Here is a 21,028-nt window from a genome sequence, read left to right as displayed (position 1 = left end):
CCCAATACAGAGCCCTGTGGGATACCTGCGGAGGCAACATGCTCCTTGGTTCCATCATCGGTATTATACGAGAGCGTCTGCTCTTGCAAGTACCTATCGACAATAGCAGCGAGGTAGGTGGAAACACCAATCGTCGCCAGAGACTTTTGTATAAGGTTCCAATTGGCCGATTTGAATGCATTCCTAACGTCCAAAAGCACCACCACACAATGTTTACTGGTACAAACCCTTTCGTGAATTTCATTTTCAGCCAAGCCAGTAACCATTTTGATGGCATCAGTGGTTGATCTGGCTTTACGGAACCCGTACTGCCGATCTGAAAGGCCTGCTTCACTCTCAATGACCGGCAGTAATCTGTTATAAATCACTTGCTCCAACATTTTCTCCATAGTGTCTAGAAGACCTATGGGTCCATAGGAGGACGGTTCCCCTGGAGGTTTGCAGTAGTAGCTACCTCTGCTGCTTCCATGGTGCAGGCTCGAACTTCATACGATTCGTTGTCCAAACGTTTGGAATCTTCCAAACTACTTTAACACAGTTTTAAAAGAGTTTAAAAGTTGGCTTGAGCTGACGCCGAAAACAGTGATAAATAACGCATCGAGTTCCTCTTTTACTGGTGGCAGAATTTGTACAGATATAGCATCACCAAAACTGCGTTTTCTGTTCTCCGATCTCTGGTCTCCATTTTCATTGATCTTTCTGAAATTTTACATGAAATATTGCTAAACTATGACAAACAACCTGCAATTTATGAAATTACCCCAATTGAAAATGAGAGTGCCAATTTGCCGATTTAGATTGCCTTCAATCCTTCTAAAAGGTGCCTTATAATTTCATACTTCTAGCGACAATGTAAGGGGATTTTCGGGTAAATTTCTGCAATATAGCAATCATAATGGGATAGGATATAGAGGCCCAGTTTTCGTATCAATGCATTACAGTGATCTTTTTTCAGATAGATTCTGAGAATGAGACCTGTTTCGCTTTTTGGGGCACACATGTTGAGTCCTCACCGCCCTGTGTTTTACTCAATATACGAAATGAGATCATTTGCGAAAAGTACTAATTGAGCCCTTTCATTTGATACCGTACATGATCATATTCTGCGAAAAAAATTTTTCTCTCCCTTTGCATATCTGGGGAGCCCCCTTTAAATCCAACACAAAATGATTAAACTCGTTGTAGGTGTGGGGGTTCACAAAACAAATATTCTCACTGAATTTCGATACGATAGCTCCAACGGTTTCGGAGTAAAATCTCGTGTAATAGACTGACAGACAGATAGACAGACGGACAAATGAAATCGCTATCTAAAAAACTTGCAAATCGATGTCGGAAAGCTGAATGGTCGAAAATAAACAACAGAGAAATGACCCACGTCAAGATTCCTTGCTAAAATCGGTTGAAATTTGCTATTTAGTGCTTAACTGCCTATTCAGAGCCGCACCAATTTAATATCTGTACTAGGTGAGCTACAGATCGGGTACATGGGGAGATCATAAATAATATCGGGTGAAGTGGCGACCTTTATATTTTCTCAAAAGACTCCTCCATTTTCGAGCCATTTTTCCAGCATCTAGACCACCAACTTATGTACAATTTTCCAGGTCTAATTTTCCTCTAAACTAGTGATCACGAGTTAAGCTCGTTTTCTAGAAATTCATTAACGAAGATACGAGCGTTTAAAGTTCTCCGAAAGATTCTCCCACTTTGAGGCCATTTTCCTAGCACCCAGACCCCCGAACCTATACACCACTTTTAAGGGCTAATTCTCCTCTAAACTAGTGATCGCGAATTAAGCTCCTTTTTTGACATTCTCAATATTAACGGAGTTGCGTGCGTTCAAAGTTTTTAAAAAGATGGGTCGCATCTGGACCTCTTGAATTTTATCCGCGGTGACGGCTAACGTTCCCAGAGACTCCGAATCCGCACATGCCAGGATGGCCTGTGTGCTCCCCGAGAGCCTCTGCAACCAGAAAAACTGTTAGCAGTTGGCTTGACGGACGGTCAGCTAGCGTTAGCTTTGTGTGAGCAAGTGGTTAAGTTTAGCCGTCTCACTTACTGACAGGCGTTTTATGAGGTGCTTATAAGAGCATTCCTTCTTGTCCAGCCCGAACAGCACAGTTGAAGCGAATGGCATCCGTTATGACGCCGGCCAAAGCAAACTGGACCTCGACCTGGAGGGACCATGTTATCGAACTCCTACCCCAAAACCAAGGCGCCCGCATGACCACGGTAGTTACCAAGGGACTTGTCTCGGTGGACGCAAGTGAAATAAGTAGAGAAACGAGCAGAAAGAAAGAGTGAAGAAAAAAATGGTCCTGCACCGTCTCTTGTATCGATTTACTTCGTGCATCATTGAATTTTCACGATGTTCTCGCGTGACCATGTACTTTTCGTTGAGTTGTTTAGCTACATCCTTCACCGAGCTGGCTTAGTTTCCCTCTAAACTAGTGATCACAAGTTAAGCTCCTTTTGAAAAAATTTCGCCACTTTGAGGCCATTTTCCCAGCACCAGGTCCAATTCTCCTCTAAACCAGTCATCACGAATTAAGCTCCTTTTCTCCAAATTCTTAGTATCTGCCAGATCTTTTAGAATTTAAGATTTCACACTTTAATTAGTTAGTAGCTTACAGAAAGGGAAGGATAAGCACAAAGGTGAACGTTGATAGTCATGGCGCACTGGAATTCGGGCCCCGGACCACCTCAAGAGGCTTGCATTCCACATTTGACAGAAAAAACAGTTTCCATACTACTTTAAAAAAAATATTTACTTCTTTGCATTGTCCCAGTTTAACTTACAACAACAATATAGAAATACAATAACTTAAAAGTAGAACTGATTCTTACAAGATAACTAAACTCTAAGATGTCATCGATCAAAAAACATAGATTCAAATAAATTCTGAAAAATTTTCCATATGGAAAGCAGTTCACTGAATTTACGTTGATTTATCACAATACAATTTTCACTTACGCCTATCGTGTATGAGAATCTAAAGCTTATTGTATCTATTCCAAACAAAAAGAATTGCACTAGAATCTATAAAGCAATCTAGACTACACTCCGCTCGCCAACACTCTATCTTTAACACCTTTTGTCTTCTTTCCAAAGTTTTCGGCATCTTCAATTGTCTCAGGCAAGGGTTGACCCATGGTTTCAGGCAACCACAAGACCATAATTGCCCCCAGTAGCGGAACAACCCCGAAAATTATTGGTGGCAACGCATGATTTGCCGCTCCTAACCCAACAACAAATGGTGCCAACATAGATCCGATCCTGGCGATCATTGAGGCAATTCCAACACCAACATTTCGAATCACAGTAGGGAACAGTTCTCCTGCAAAAACGTAGACATTCGGGAAGGATATACTCATTGCAACGATTCCAATTGACGACAAGGTTATCATAGTCGACTCATCATCGGCGGATACAAAAGCAATGCCAAGCATAGCGATACCACTCAATGTGTTGGAAATAATGAGTGACTTTTTGCGACCCCAATATTTCATCATCACGATGCAGATGAGAGTTCCAGGAATTTCCAATCCAGCTCCGATTGCCACATTCCAGAATATATTGCCGCCAATATGACCAATGTACTGTGCAACTCCGAAGAAATATAAGCCACACACCAGCCAGTTGAAGCAAATGAAGACTGTTTTGCTGCACATGTTCGATGTCCGTACCAAGTCCAAGGCATTCCCCTTTTCAACTACTTTGTCGATATTCTCTTTCTGCTTCAAAGCTGCAGCCTTTTCCAGCTCCACTTCAATATTTTCCGTAGGTAGACCGTTTTGTTTGGCAGCCTTTCTTAAAACTTGTGCAGACTCTTCAATTTGTCCGGTTGTGAAAAGCCATCTTGGTGACTCCGGCACTAGCCAGTAGTAGGAGATCAGGACCACTGAAGGAATTGAGATTCCAAACTGGAACCAACGCCAGTCACGCAGGTAATAACCGAAGGCAGCTAGTGTCAAATGTCCGACGTTGAATGGTATCTGATACAGAACTGAAACAAGTTCACGCCACTTAGCCCCGATAAGTTCCATGACCAAGACGAAACTGTAAAAGAAAAGATTTGACATGTTAGATTTTTTGAACCATGAAGTGCTTTAGATTTTACCTGGTAACCATAGTTCCTCCAGTTGCGAATCCTGTAATGAATTTCAAAATACAAAACAGCCAAAACCATGGGGCAAAAGCAGAACCCACTCCTGTAATAAGTTGAATTATTACAGCAACCACTAGTGGATTCCTTCGTCCAAATCTGGAAATAGTATCAGTATTAGTTATGGGGAAAAGGATTTAATTTTTCGTCCTTAACATTACTTACTTATCAGACCACGATCCAAACAATACATTCCCCAGAAGAATTCCCAGCATAAATATAGTTTGCGATAAATGCGCCAAATATTGACTATCACAGACTAAATCCCATTCCGTGGTTATCGTTTCAGTGAAGATCCTTCGGTCATAGCTGTACTGCTTGCATTCGGCCGAACATATTGAAGCGTTTGCCGGTACAGCACATTTAGAATCGATTGGTGGCGCTAGGAAGATGATGGCCATTTGATGCCAAGCCACTGGGAATTTCAACAGGAAGACAACTCCACAAACCCAAATATGCCACCATCCGATAGCTCCCATTGCTTTTTGAACGGGATCCATGTTTTGGTCCTTTTGATCTGAAATAGATAATAGATACTTTGTTAACAGGACATACTTAGTAATTTATAAGAAATGAAGGATTTACAGGGAATGTGGGATGTCACCGATGTCAACTAAATATTTGTTTGAACAATTTGTATATCTAGGAAGCGTTGTTTATGCCGGGACTGAGCTCGATGTCAATCAACGTATTAACGAGACTAAATCGTTTTTATCTTTTGTCTAAAATCGGTAAATATATGTATCTCAACATTAACTAACAATTGAGGCTGTTCCGTGCGAATGTTATGGAAGTTATATCCGGCAAGTAGCCACCACTGTTACTCGAAAGCTCAATGTATTCGTCAACCCTTATTTTCATCACGTTATCACGGCTCAAGCGAGAATACACGTTTGAGAAAATAACAAATGAATAATGTCCTTGACGCAAAGACCTAACACCCGTGGATTTGCTGATCGGAAGGCAAAATTGGCAGTGGATAGGTCACACATTGAGGCAAGGCAACCTAGATCGCAAGGTAGCTTGGGAAGTACAAGATGAAATTCAATGTGAAATTGGTTAATAATAAGAAATAAGATCCTTCAAGGAACTATCTGCAAATTCAAAGAGAATCGCAAGTTTGTCCCCTCCGTAGCGTCGCTCTGATATTTTGCTAATCAATCCAAATACACAACCTTAATATTTGCCTGAGGCTCTCTGTGTAGTTGAATATGACATCATTAAGCCTTGTGATTATTACATAGGGGCTTTCGCAGTTACGTTGGCGTCAAGCGGTCGACTGCAGGGAAATCTCGAGGCGACCAGAGATGAAGGCTGGAACCAGGAGATCCGCCATTAGTTATGCTAATGTGGTAAAAAGCATCCGGCTGGCCATACTGCCGAAAATATTTCCGGAGCAAATACTCACTCTTGAGGAGCAGGAAATAATTCAGAATCTCATCGTCATGGAGATCTGTGAGCGATGGAATAAGGAGCGTGTGTTTACCGGCATACGTTTTCGGCAAGTTCTTATAGTGGTAGGCTGCGCGACGGAGGACACGGCCAACTGGCTTAGGACAATAATCCTTAAACTGTCAGAATATAAATTTGCAGGGAGATGACATACCACGGGTATACATGATGATTGAGACGGGGAAGCTTCTACGCCTCCTCATCACTTAAGACATGAATCTCTACATATGGTTATGAAGAGTATTTAGAAGAAACGATGAGGAAAAGTCAAACTCCTCACGGTCGGAGTAGACGACTGATCCCTGGAGGCAATTAAACGTGGTAACTGCCTCATCAATTACAGATTTGGTAGCATACCTGTGTGCCTGCACAGGAGCCGGTGACTAGCACTAAAATAGCCCAGGTAAACCTCCATCCCGCAAAAGCTGCATCTGCAGCAATTATAAAGGCAAGTTCCATGGATAACATTGGAATAATGCTGGCTTAGAAGTCTGAGTGCACCCAGAGCAGATTCACGTTCTGCACGGAGAAAGTAGGCAGGTAATTTAGGATCCCTCTTGTGAAAAACCAAGAGCTTGCACCATTCTCAAAAGAAACTTAAGATACATATGCCTTTCAGAGTTTCTAACTGGTGACTTGTGGCTGTCTAAGTCACGCTGGGAGCCGGGGGAAGAACTCCAGGAGCAGTCGTAGCATCAGGATATTTTCCAGGAGACGGCACCCGGAAGAAGGCGTTACCAGTTCTTCTCGGCTGCATTGCCAACACCCACAATCAACGCGTTGTGGGAAGCAAAACGAAACACCTTTAGGGAATTCTGTGAAGGGATTGAACAAACGACAGAAACATCCTGGCTATATAAGGCTATATCCAAAGATAAGGCAATATCTTCTATCTAGCTGAAGCAGGAGGATGGGACATTAACCGAGAAGGGGAAGGACAGAATACAGCTGCTTCTCAAAACTGATTTCCGAGGCAGTGGGAATCTTTAAGCCACTGAAATCACCCGGAGTAAGATGGCAGGGAGTGGGAAACACGCTGGCCTTCTGGGTGGGCAGAATGTTAGCGAGGAAGCAAGTGGAAGTGCCTACGAGAACAAATTCATGTCATGCACACTTCTCATGGTTGTCCACAAGGTAGGTATCGTTAGTGAACTCAGTGAAAACAGTCAGCATCACTAGGGCAAGGAGAACTGGCCCAATGGCATCTCTAGAGGTCCTTCAATAAAGTCTGGACACTTCCAGCCAACATTAGGTTAGAAGGCGATGAGGTAGCGGATAGGTTAGCCAGGAAAGTCTTTTGACAGATATCTGTAGATTGTGAGAGGAGAATGATAAAACCTCCACACGTGTTTTGGGAAAATATCCGGCACTTTTCATCCTTTTTGTCATCGTGGGTTGTGCAGCCACTCCAGTCATCATGTGGCCTGACGTCAAACTATTTTTTTTTCTTACAGGTTCGTATGTTAAGTGTCAGCGATGTTACAAATGGGATACATAGTCTTCCTGATGTATCATCAGCTGTGGTGATAGTCCAAACATAAGGTCGCCAGGAATCCGGATATTTTTTCCAAACAGAGCATCAAAAACAGCGATATGCACTGGTACCACTCTCGTTGTTTTTCGCTGACCAATTTAAATACCTAGATTCGCAATTAAAGTCCTATTGAACCGTTCGACCATCCCGTCCGATTGTGGGTGCAATGGTGTCCTATAAATTCCAAGCGTTTTGCTCATTTGTCTGCAAATATCGGATTCAAAGCTCCTTCCTTGGTCGGAATGTAATTCCTGAGGAACACCAAATCTGATAACATAATTCTTACACAACTGATCGGTAATGATGGTTGTCTCCTGATTTGGAATGGCGTAAGCTTCCGGCCATTGGCTCTATCAGGCTCCAGAAACGGTCTCGATCGATAGCTATTCTATCAAACGATGCTTCTACATTGTACTGTGGACACAGTGGTGCAAATACAATGCCAGTCCTCCACGTTATCACGCAAATGGATCCAATAATACCCCTGATATTTTTGGAACCTTAGATCGTGGAACCATTGCTTGCATGACATCTGAAATTCCGTCTGCTGATTCCCATTTAATATTCCGTCGCCCAATTGAAGGGAGTTCCATTGGGCCTTAGCAATAGAAGAAGCTGATAGTCTGCAAGACTTAAAAAGGATACGAAGGCATGTAGGTACTATGCCTGACTGCTTCCAATACTTTGCATTGGGTTTGTCTTCTGAATCCAAACCAAGGGGAAGATTCAACAATAATGGGGATAGGGCAAGTATGAGATTGGAGCCTGTAGGGAGCTGCTATGGCTGACCGCCCCCAATAGTCCCTTTTTTCCCACTTCGGATGTCATACAGGGAAGCATGCGTGGCGTGAGTTGTGGGGTGTGCAAAATTTGATTGGGTACGGAAATCGCAGCGAGGTGCTGGTTCTGACCGTCCCTAATACTTTAATTTGTTCTTAGATTCCAGGCAAAGAGGAAGGAATTCTCCCGGTAGCCTTCTTGATTTTTTCTTGTTTTATTGCTCCTGAGAGCTGTGTGCATCTATCTATCATTTTGATAGTTAAATTTCCATTTGACAGCGAAAGCTCTTTTCACATATCTTTTATTTAAAGCAAAACCACTCACAAGCGGTGCCCAGTACTTAACCGTCAAAAATAGAAAATCCCAGTTGAGATTGCCCAACAATATTCCCCTCATGTAGGATGTGTAGGAGGTCTCAAATGCGCAAAAGAAGGGAACACTTAGCTTCTGAAATATCAAACCGGGGGTCTTCTCCATATTTAAATTTCAATTAAATTATATTTTCACACTTTCGGAATAGCAATCAAAAGAGCACCTTTCTAAATACACCCAATGGAGCGCTTAGAACAAAAAAATTTCAATGTAAAAACACATCTTGAAATAAAGCCACTCAAAACCTAAACAGCATTCCTGGCAAAGAGCTGTCAAATTTGACGACTGTCCTAAAAGGGATAATAAAATAAAACCAATAGATTCATGCACCACAGCACATTTCGGAAGCTATCTCAACTTGATAAAAAATAAAGAAAAAATCAAATGTGTTAAATTTTATAATTTTACTTACTAGATGGTACAAATTTTTCGACTTCCCCCTCCATTTTGCAACTTAAATAAATTTTAACACTGTAAAATTATGCACTTGCTTCATGTGATCTCTTGTCTAAACTGTCGTCTTTTTACTAAACTATACCACATTAAGATAAAATCAGTACTACCACAGATAATCAATTTCGAAGACATCTATCATAAAAGTACTAAATACTACTAGTTTCCGTCCTAACGCAATATTATTACATAAGTCGTTCATTGTTAATATGTCACCTGTTCAGTTGTTTTTCTAGCATAGCGCATTCGGATAGTATCTTTTCTTGCTTTTTCATTGCAAGTAAGTCTATGCCTCAATTAATGCTGTGTGGGTGATAAACCTACACCAACAGGGCAAGCACGAAGAACCTATGACTGCAACCTGGGTTGGAATGCGCCAACAAAGATAACAAATCCAACATACATAGCTCCAAAAAACTTACATGTGCGCTTCTGGTTTAAGATATCGCATAATAAACTATCTTTCTAATAGTAGTGCAATGCAGTGTACTTCAATTAAAAGCTCAACCAGCACTTACATTTGTCAGTATTAGATTAGAAAGCGCCCACATTTCTAATCTCATCACTGGACTTTTTTTGGGATAGGAAAAAGATATCTACTAACTTATAGTATGTAATTAGGCTTCTTTTGTTTAGTCGAATTTTGTGACTATTTAAAAATAATATTTGTAAGATACTTAGAAAATGACAAAGCTGAGCTTTGTTTGTTGCTTTCTCCAAAAAAGTTACTGCACGAGAGAACTTTTATAAACCCAGAAATAACAGCAACCATATGATCAGTTGTTGGAAAATAAGTCTTTGAGGAAGTTGCTACTATTTGGTCTTTAATCTGACCAGCTGCAATTAGATGCTAATATTATCTCAAACAATTGCATAATGAGAAATTCAGACTATCTGACTAAATTCTTTAGATAAATTCAAAATCATAAAAACGATCTATGATGTAAAAAAATATCCAAAAATTACACTTTCTTTATTCGAATCCCGTACGCAGATAAGTATCTAATCTAAAAAATGTTTAAATTCAAAATTTCCCTATTTTATTTTATTTGCTGTCTGATTTCTATCCATTTCATCCATATAATTATAGACAATGTAAAGACGTTTGATAAGAAAACAAGATATTTACCACAATTACTGCCAAAGAATAAAAGATTTTGCCACCGTAAGTTGACGAAAACATTTGTTGATGAAACATAATTGTTTGCTTGGCTTATTTGAGAGGTCTTTTATTTTATATAATTTTGACAGGATGAATTATGAGAATAATTATAAGAGTAATACACACAATGGATTGCAGACCACATTTACAAGATAAAATCCATTTAAAATCTTTTATTGTCACCTCATTTGTTTACGCCAATTTTAGAACATTTTTATGACTAATTTTTACAGGGCAAATACTGCTCACTATTATTTCCACATTTTTGGAATTGTTTTTATCTCCGCTGATAGATAGATAGGTGGCAGTAGTAGCCTACTTAGCTTGAACGATCTTATCCATGAAAATATGGCTCGCAAGCCCATTTCCGGAACATTAAACACGGGGCCCTTAAATCTTCACGAAGGTCCAGACCTGATGAGAGAGGCGCGGAAAGGGGTGATTCCCCTCGGGCCCGGAACGGAAATTTCAATGGCACCAACGATTATATAGAAGACCTTGTATAATTTTCACCCCAGCCCCATTTTTCATATAATGTTGATCTCGGGCCCGGATTTTCTGTATACGGCCCTGCGATGGTGACACTCTGGATCACAGTCTATTCCGGCTTAAATGGATTTGTGGACAGGGAAATTAGTCTTTTCCAGAAAGAATAAGTCCCGATACTACACAGGGAGGAAAGTCTGAAATATGCACATCGTCGCTCAAGTTAACCACTATACTTCAAGATGCAAGAGACGAATTGCACCACATAGACACGAGGGACCACCCGTCACTTCCGGGGACGAGCCACACCAACCTTATAGTTTGTCTGACCTTTGTCTTGTTCCCCCCTAATTCTTGGATTAATTCGCTCTGTCATCCACCACAGAAGACTCAAAGAAAATTATTTTTCATAATTAGTTTTTCTTTCATTCGAGACTCAAGTTCCTGTCCTGTTTTTACGTCACACAACTTAGTGCACTAACTGTTAATCACAGAGTCACAAACCCTCATTTGGACATCGATAATTCCGTGGACAACACGGGAGATAAGATCGTGGTGTCTTTTGGTGTTGAAAGTCCATCGATTTCCTAACTAAATTGACATTTAAACATGCAAAATGACTACTCAACAACAAGCTTTGCAAGGGTCCAACATTTTCCCCTTCGGGTAGCGTGGTCGTTTGAGGGGGGGAGGGGCTGGTTGGTTGTTTTCCATCGGCTTAGATTTTTAGCCCAATCTTGGGTAGCGAATTCTTCACCATCATCATCGGTGAGAACACTGACCTGAGGTACTGAAATCACTCAGTTTTGATCATAGTCGTTGATAGATATAGATAGATAGTCGTTGCGCCAAGGAAACTATATATTATAAAAGAGATTCGCCTCTGGACGCATTGCTTGAACTTGTTTCTTAGAAGGAAAGTATTGCACATGATCGGTGTTCTACAATCACTTGGGCGTGTTAGGTTTGACATTTATTGCGTGTTAGTTTTGACATTTATTTGCAAAGCGCAGGAGTGCAGGGGTCCGAAAAGGCCCTGTTACTTCAAGGACCTACCCATCTCAAATATCTGGAAAATAATATGGTGAGCATGCATTTCAGGAGCTCTCGTGATCGGGCTATGTTATAAGCGGGCCAAATTCTCCTCAACTCGGCACAGCTCGTAAGCCTTCCCCATCTAAGGCCCGCGGCTGCTAGTTAGTGCGAGTAAACTCCGCCCCTGACAGCCGCCAGCGAAACACAGATTGTACTAACCAAAGGGCTGCGAAGAGCAGAGCAGAGCGTCCATTCATTCTCCTCTAAGTTCCTATGCCCGGGAACCCAGAGGAGGGGGACCTTGAGCGGCCCGCGCAGATAATTCAGCGCCTCTCTGCACTGTCCTACCAGCCTGAAAGATGTCGTCGTTGAGTACAAGACCTTGGTGGCTATCGGTCAGAATGGCTATGTTACGCTTGAGGCTCGAATCTCGGTCCAGCCATCGACAGACCTGCAATATCACCAGTACTTCCGCTTGGAATACACTGGCCAAACCTGGGAGGCCATACAGTCCCCCCGTCGACTCCACAGACTATCTTTAATCCATCAGTAAAAAATACTGAGTCATAACCTTCAAACGCGCCGCCGGTCTTCCACTTTGCCCTGGTTAGAAAGTCCACAGCAAAATTTCTCGTGAAGTTCAGCTTGCGTGTGGCATAGTCCATAGGGAATGTCCAGACTTTCCGAGGTACGTTGTCTAGGATGTTACCGTAGCTGTAGGACTTCGCTGCCCAGCATCCGGACCCACGTAGTTTGACGACACTGTACGCTGCAACGTATTTAATGGTAAGGTATAGGGGGAGGAGATGCAGGAGTACATTGAGAGCCGGGCAGGACTGCAGAGTCCCACTAGCACCTACACACGCGGTTCTTTGAATCCTATTATGCTTCATCCTATTGTATTTTTGCTCAAAGCCTGCCACTATACAATAGAGCCGTACGTTCGGATCGGAAGCATTACAGCGGTGTACATCCGGAGAACCATCCTCGGCCGGAGACCCCATTTCTTTGCAAAGGTTCTCTTGCAGGCATAGAAGGCTATACAGGCCTTCTTAAACCTCAGTTCTATGTTGAATCGCCAATTTAGCTTTGGATCCAGGATTACACTCAGAGACTTTACATTAGAGGGAAGAACCAATATTAGCTCATTCAGTCGTGGTAGGTGGAATTCAGGTATCCTTTACTTGGTGGTGAATGGCATCAATTCCTTTTCGGTTGGGTTTATATCGAGTCCGCATCTTACGGCCCGCAGGCACACCTTTCGCAACGCTACTTCCATGATGTCGCTCAGTGACTGCTCAACTGTCCCAATTACCTCGTGGAGGGCGGTTTCTGAGGATTTTCCATTGAAGTGGGCATGTTGGGACTTAGAGAAAGGCGTTCTATCCATAATCATCCTTAAGTGGATTTCCAGGATGCGCCCTAGGGTCTTCAGCACGATAGAGGTCAGGCTGATTGGTCGAAAGTCCTTCGCGGACTCATGACCACGCTTTCAGTATAAAAGCCCTCCTGTCCTGTCGCCCTCTACGATTCTGATTGTTGGCCGACTATAAAGACAATGAACCGCGTCTTGCGGTAATGGAGACGAAGATATTGCGTTGGACTAGTGGCGTGACACGTTTTTATTACATCCGAAATGAGAATATCCGCGATCGTTATGGGGTCACACCGATCGTGGAAAATTACAAGAGAGGCGTCTTCGATTGTATGGTCACACAATTCGCGCTAACGAGAATTCGCTTGCCAGGATTGGTCTGAACCTCCAAGCGAATGGCGAAACCGAGCCCGACCGCGAAGAAAAGAAAATAGGTCTAGCTCGTTTGTTGATCTTTCGCCAGGTTCTTGCGATGACCCATGTTTACTTGATTTTCAGTAAGTAAAGGATACTTGAAAAATTGGACTATTCAAACAGGCAAACAATTGTCAGTCAACGGAGCACTTCGAGGAGCCTTTTGGGATAGCTCTCCCCTCTTGGTCGTCTCCGGCTACACAGAATGGTCTTTGGTCATCGACCACTCACGTCACATTATGTCATTAAAAGGTATTTGGTAGTATTTGGTTAGTAGTTCGCAAACTCAGGAGAGAAACAAGCAGTGACAAGGGAGGAAATACAGGGACATTAGATAATTTTATTTACTCCTATTCAGAGAGTGTTGCTTCCGCAAAACTTTTATTGGTTACGCAGTTATTAAGAGTTTATAACAGTCATATGTACGTGAAGCCTAAGTACGCCCCATACCTCATGAATAATATAATATCAATACAAAATACCAAACAAACATTTAACAATGGACTTTTGTATCTCTGATAAAAGGACACGATTAATTCATTCAGTTTTTTTCTCCAATGCATTTTATCAACCATGATTTTTGCCCTTCAGACGTCCACTAATTTAATTGGCTTTCCGTTTTGATATCTTTTTCTTTCTTAACATTTAATTGACTATTTAAAATTGTCATGTACATATAAGCGCTTGTTCTCTCTATTTTTTTAGTGACTCGCTGACATGTACTTTTTTTTATTTGCCTGCAAAACGACCTTTCTCTTCACACAAACAAAAGCTTCTGCACCACCTATAAACATTACAAACTAAAATTTTGCCCGTTTTATGATAAAATATTATTCATAAAACCAGAAGTGCAAAGCAAATATACTTTTGTAAATTACTCAACATTCAATGGAACTACTCGAATATTGCACATTTTTATGTTTATTATTCATACCTACATAGATATTTGCTGGGTTTATTTCATTTAGTTTATAAATATTTAATTAGTTCAATTGAATATTTTACAATCATTCTGGGAATAGATGTGCTACTATTTTGATATACATTATTATCTCATTGTCAAGAGCCAGTGACCTATAACAAAACTGCAATTAAAGATTAGGGAAGTGAGACAAATGTTAAAATTTATAATAAATATTGAAACTTGAACAGACTTTCGACCTGTAAAAATATAGTAGTCATGCTCATGTAATAAACAATTTAAAAAAAATACTAAAAGAAAGTTAGCAGCGTCTCTTAGCACTCATTTGGTTAGGTGTAGATTTATAGATGAATATTTGTATCTATAAATGGACAATATATACGTATTGTATGTGGATGATCACGAGATTATAAGAGTATAAAAGGTAAAAGAATTTTTGGTTTTCTCTAAAGGCTGACCTGATACTATTCAATCTCCAATGTTGTTATAACAAAAAGATTCATCCCATCCAGAAGATACTGTTCTGCATATGTCAGTTGCTAACCGCCACTTTCAATGGCTGCAGTTCAATGGAAGAATTACACAACGCCGCCTACAAACCACGGCTGATAAGCGCAGTGCAAAGTTTGTCATCAAGAACGTTCCCTTATTTTCATAAGAAATGTAATAAAATGATTATTGTACAATGCAAATGAAGCGCCGACGTTCAAGATCAAATGACCGATAATACAAAATGAGATCGCTTATACCAGTATCTGAATGATGGGAACTTTACGAACTTTGTTCGGACTTCAACGTCAATACGTTTGTTTTGTAAGAGACGAGACATGCCCACCCAGCACTTTGTAGATACGTTATTTGTGACGTACAAATATGTATAGCAGATAGGAAATCAGCTTCAAGCCAGAATATAATTCATTGCTCCCAGAATTTCCTGGTTATTCAATTCTATAAGAAATATTAATCTGGGACTGACTGACATCTTAGAAAAGGAGATACTTCCTTCCTTTATTGAAGCATCGTTGTTAGACTTTCTAGCAAACGTGTTCAGTTACAAAAACAATTATGACGAAAAGGGGTTGACAGTTTTGTGGGTAAAACTGTAGATTGTTTAGTTAACTAGGCATCCAGTGTTCGGTGTGATACAGAGAAATACCTTCTGTAAAAGTAAAATTTACAATAAAGTTTTGAAGACGTATCTTCAAGATTGAGTTATCTCTTTGATGTTTGACTCTCCCTTTATAAGAAACAAATACGCGCCTAGAATAGTTGATTCTTTCTTAGCAAATGAAGGAATTGATCAAAACTATTTGTTAATGATTATATCCCGACTTACGTCTTCTTCCTCGATGTCATCCTTCCGAAATTCCACCCGCTCATCAAAGAGGTGAAAATTTTGAATTCGAAAGAGATCAGGATGTGGTTGTTCTATTTCATTCCTTCTTCCTACTCATTTCTATGCCTATTAACTTCACGAACTTTATTTTATGCTCTAGGTTCGAATTCCTGTCCAGATCATGAATGTTTGTAAGTGTCTAAAGTGGGTAATACAAAGGAAGGCATCCACTACAAATATGGCTCTAGCAATGATGATGCCGAACGTATGAGGGCCACGGTATACTTCCAGATTACTTATAGTCAGAGTGATGAGCTCAATCTCGCTTTATGCAGTACCAGTTCGGGAAAAGGTATAACAGATACCATTTAACGCTCATAAACTGAGTGAAATCTTCAGAAGGGTAGCCATAAGGACGTGCTCAATTATAATCTCTCTCAGTTTCTCATGGGGCATGGGAAGCACGAAGAACGGATACTGAGATAAAGTGAATAGCTCTGCCCCGCGATATAATACCTGATGGTGGTTCCACATTGGGGAGCCGGAGGTGGCTTTAGTGAATGCGAATCCCACACACTGGCGTGTTCAGGCCAGCTTCTTTTGCCCGTCAGATAGATAGATTCAGACCGTCAAATAGATAGATTTTAATATAGTTTTGTTTTATAAAAAGCTTTAAAGAAGCGATTAATAATTTCATCCAGAACAGACGCCCCTCATCAGTTGCTATTCCGACTTTTCCCTAGGAACAGCGTGACTGAAAGTGTTTACCAGGTCTTTGTTGATTCTGAGGACGCTATGCAAAACACTCCTTTAACATCGAATAATAAATATTTAATTCCAACTTTGGAAATTGTGGCAAAACGCATAAAAAGCAAAAGCAGATTATGTCAACTTAAAGAGGCTGCTCAACATGTCTACTTCTGCTTTTATGGTGCTACTGTCCGATGTAGGCCCTTGGCCTCCCAAAAACTCCTATTTTTCAATTTTGGAATCCGAGCGACGTGTAACTTGCGTTGTCCACTTATTTCTTCCATCCACTTCGGGGTTTTCCCGGTGGGGAAAGGGAAGCCCCTTCTACGTTGCCTTTCAGTAGATGCCTGGAAATTCTTGTGTTTGTCTACCTATCTGGACTTTCGAACCTCAATACTGATAGGGGTTTCTGGAACGTGATATAATTATATACCTTACTAATGTACCTCATTTGCCATTCGCATCTACCCTTACGGTGCCTACTATTCTCCTAAATAGCCTGGTTCAGTGTCCAGTTTTAACTGCCGTAACACAGGACAAACCAAAGTTTTTTTTTCAGAATTGACAATGCAAATTTAAGTGTTTTATTAGTAAGCATGATCCTCCTATGAATTTCGACGGTTTCCTTGTCGTTTTTAGTGGGAGTTGTGCCTAAGTATCCAAAACTGTCGATTAAAGTTTGTTTTAGGCCAATTTTCTTTACTACTTCGTCCAGCTTCATCAGGGCACTTTGGCATTTTCTTTCAACCATACCAGGATATTTCATATATCACCCGCATAGACCACCATCTGGGATAATTTATACAATAGCGTACCATTTAGTTCTACTGGCATCTTTCGGATTATATACGCCAGAGCGATGTTAAATAATGTTTGCGCAACCCATCGACTTGTTTTAGTCCGAAGTCTGTTTGGAAAAATCTTGTTAATTCGTATCTATCCATATTTGAGCGTTGGACTGACTTATTGGATTGTGATTATAGTCAATTTCGATAGAAGTCAAATTCAGGCAATATTTTGTACAGTACCGATGGATCGATACTGTCATAGTCTTGTTTGAAGCCATCAAACATTTTCTGGTCATTAACGTTATATTCTCAATACTTCTCCAGTATCTGCTTAACACAGAAAATCAAAGATCAGTCGTTGACTTTCCACCTCCATCCTCCCAGATATTTGCCTGAAACACTCTTTGAAAGGGGTACGAGTCTCCTTTCGATTTGTATTCCCCTATAGTTCCCGCAGCTAAGTTTGTCACCTTTTTATAGACAAACCAAATGATATTTTTGCGAGTTTCGTCAGACCACATAGTATTTATGAGTTTAAGCAGCTTGGTCACTATCGTTCGTTTCTGATCATTTTTATCACATCCTTGACTTCTTCGGGTGTGACTGGTGGGGCTTGTCCGGCCTCTGCTCCTTCAATGCTTGGGGAATGAGTTGTGGCATTGCATAACTACTCGTGGCATTGTGCCCTTCTTTTTGACTTGATTCATGTCTCCGGGTTGTTCATCTGGCGTTCACATCTGCATCGCGAATCACTTTCTCTAGGGCCAGGTTAAAGAGGACGCATGATAGGGCATCCCCTTATCTTAGACCGTTGTTGATGTCGAACGGCCTCGCACATTGGTCAGGGTCAGTCTAATCAGTCTTATCAATTTCGTCGGGATACCAAATTCTCTCATGGCCGCGTAAAATTTTACCTTAGCTATGTTATCTTAGGCGGCCTTAAAGTCGACGAAAAGATGGTGTAACTGATGTCCATATTCCAACAGTTTTTCCATCGCTTGCCGCATAGAGAAAACCTGATCTGTTGCTGATTTGTCTGGAGTGAAGCCGCTTTGGTATGCGCCAATGATATCCTGGGCGTATGGGGCTAGGAGGATATCTTTATAATTGCTGCACTGCGTGATATCTCCCTTTTTATATATGGGACAGATAATGTCTTGTTGCCAGTCATCAGGCACTGATTCGCTCTCCTACATCTTCATCATCAGTTGATGAACCGCTTGGTGTAATTGGTAGCCTCCATATTTAACTGATACGGCTGTAATTCCATCGGCTCCTGGCGACTTATGGTTTTTAAGCGGATGAATTGCACGTTTCATCAAAATAATCAGCCCCGCGCTCCAATATGCCCACCTGTCGGAAATCAGATTTCCCTCTCTGTCTCGGCAGGATGAAAATCGAAGTTGGTAAGGCTTCATCCTGCTGACTTGTTAGTAAAACTTGCGCGCCTCGTGCGGTTGCTCCCTGTACTTTTCGAGTTCACAGACTTGTTGGTTCTCCCAGGCTTCGTTTTTCCAACTGTGAAGTCGCTTCTCCGCTCGACGGAGTTCATGATAAATCTCTGCGCGTGCCCGTGTCCTTTGAGAATGCAACATTACCCGGTATGCAGCATTCTTCCGTTTCGTTGCTAGCTTATATTCACCTTCAAACCAGCCGTTGCGAGTTTTCTGGCGGCTGGAGCTAATTATGTTTGTGGCCGTATCATTGATAACGCTCTCCATCAGCTCCAGGATATCTGTTAGCTGCGGTTATTGCGGCATCCACTTTCCCCTTATAAGTGTTACGGAGGGCTTTGTTGTGAATGGTTTCAGTATTCACTGTTATCTGATTGTCAGAGAGGATTCTAGGCGGTGTTATAATTCGAGCCCGGAACACTGTGCCAACGAGGAATGATCCGATATTCATCAAGGCCGAGGGGTGGGGGTGTTCAATCAACACGTATTCAATTTGATTGAAAGTGCTCTCGTCTGAAGAGGCCCACGTATGTTTGTGGATCGCTTTCCGCGTAAACCAGGTACTTCTAACAACCATTTCGTGTGATACTGCTATCGGAATAATGCTCCTTGATAAAACTTATTAACTTTTACGAAAAACCAAAGGGAAAATATCTTATGTAATGTCAGGCTTTGTGTTTTCCAATTTAATGCAGAAAGTGTAATAAGTATCTGTTTGTACTTTAATTTTCCAAATTACTGAACCACTATTGTATGTATAAACCACCTTTAGAGCTCTGAAGGGAACACCCTATGGAGAACTGCGTTATGAAATTGCTTCACGCATTAACGCAACTTGGATGAAGTGGCGTTTTACAGCTGGTGTTCATTGCGATCGACGTATCAACAAGCGCCTCAAATCTAAAATTTACCGCAAGTCGTCCGCCCTGTCGCCCTCTATGGTTCTGAGTGATGGCCAACTATAAAAAACAATGAACGGCGTCTTGCGGGAATGGAGGCGAAAATATTGCGTTGGGCTAGTGGCGTAATACGTTTTGATCACATCCGAAAAGAGGGTATCCGCGGTCGATATAGAGTTTCACTGCGCGCGAACGAGCTGGTTCTTTGCCAGATTTAGCTCACGTGCTGATTATTTGATAGGCGCATGCGAAGTTCCATGTTTGTTTGACGTTCAAGTTCTGCAGCGGATCCATGAATCGTTTGAGGGAACATGACTGATCAAAGTGCCATTTTGACCATCCGCCAAACCGCATTAAATTATTACACTAGCTATGCGCAAGCGAGCATAGTAAGTGAGCGTGAGAATGTTTTTTTCGACATATATGCAGCCAAATTCCCCGCCTTATTCATCACACAAGAGCTCATAAGCAATGAAAGGAGCCATATTTCTTTGATGAGGGCCTAAAAATCAATCCTGACGGCTAGATTCGCATCCCGGAAATTGTAAAGTTATCCTGAATAAATTACATACCAAAAAGGAATTAACCCTTCTGGGCACTCCAGGTTCTTTTGCCATGTAGATTTAACCCCATGGTTTTCTTAAGGCACGGATTGATTTTCTGACCACAATCAAGGCCCCGCTGTGATAAGCCCAATGGTAGAAGTCTATACTGAGTGGAAACTCGGCATTCATACTAAATCTACCTAGAGCCTCTACCGAACTAAGGAGTACGAAATCCGAGATGTACAGCGCAACTCCATGCTTGTTTCCTGAAGGACTCTGTCCGCGAAACTCCCACTAATGGGTAACCACCAATAACCGGGCTTAGAACACATACCCAGTATTTCTCCTGAGGCGTATGAACTCGCAGGGCTATCCGGTTCCCATGATACCAAATGGCCTCTGCTGAAACTTTGTGCCCTAAGCTCTTTCAGAAAGTGCCCCTGCAGACCATCTAATTGCCCAAGGCCTTGGCACATTCGCCTACTGCATCATGACCAGCAACTCAATATGATTAAAGCATTTCTAGGTACCAACACGTGGGGCATTTGGTCGAGAGGGTTGCTACCCCGTCCAGATTCTCGCCACTTCAGAGCAAGGTGTAGCACGATTTCGATGTTATAAAGATCTAAAGAGGAATTGAATACGCTTCAACTTGGCAAAATACGCTGAAGATGGGAAGAAATGGTTCCGGAAATACAGTATTTTACGTTTCCATTAAAACACTGACAATGGTTGATGGTTTAGTGGCTGCTGTATTTGATTTAAATATTTCTTGATATTCATCTCGATGTCCCTTTAGAATAACAAAAACTACTTAAAGAAAACATTTCCCAATCAATTATCTACCACTCAGCACTCTTACGCATTTGTGAAAAGCTGTTTCACCAGTTCTGGTAAACGATATTTAATTGCTCTGAACAAATATACCGGTACTCTTCGTCATTTTCCCATCTAAGATACAAACATTTATCAATGAAATTCAGTATTACTATAAAAAGATTTTACTACAATATCCACATGCATTTCTTTTTCGCTCAACTGCAATTCTCCTATGTGAAGATACCGGTTCAACGTTTTCTACATTTTTCCTCTTAACTGTTTG

The 21,028-nt window shown here is 41.3% G+C and overlaps 1 protein-coding gene across 2 annotated transcripts in view; it reads right to left on the bottom strand.

The window, feature by feature from the left end:
• Positions 1-2,750: 2,750 nt before the first annotated feature.
• LOC119658798 (organic cation transporter protein-like) overlaps positions 2,751-21,028 on the bottom strand; it is a 36,771-nt gene continuing 18,493 nt past the window's right edge. The window contains exons 1-4 of one of the 2 annotated variants that reach the window (XM_038066517.1): positions 8,720-8,866; positions 4,335-4,686; positions 4,125-4,268; positions 2,751-4,063 (exon numbers count right to left, since the gene is read on the bottom strand). In XM_038066517.1, coding sequence (XP_037922445.1) covers positions 3,061-4,063; positions 4,125-4,268; positions 4,335-4,686; positions 8,720-8,753 — 1,533 coding nt within the window. In that variant the 5' untranslated portion in view covers positions 8,754-8,866 and the 3' untranslated portion in view covers positions 2,751-3,060. Of the gene's footprint in view, positions 4,064-4,124; positions 4,269-4,334; positions 4,687-8,719; positions 8,867-21,028 lie in introns of those variants that run through there. The other variant, XM_038066518.1, reaches the window with a different exon arrangement.

The sequence above is a fragment of the Hermetia illucens genome, chromosome 6, assembly GCF_905115235.1.
Source record: "Hermetia illucens chromosome 6, iHerIll2.2.curated.20191125, whole genome shotgun sequence".
NCBI classification, from domain to species: Eukaryota; Metazoa; Arthropoda; class Insecta; order Diptera; family Stratiomyidae; genus Hermetia; species Hermetia illucens.
Note: the sequence above shows the minus strand (reverse complement) of the source record. Positions and strands in the feature narration are given on the sequence as shown.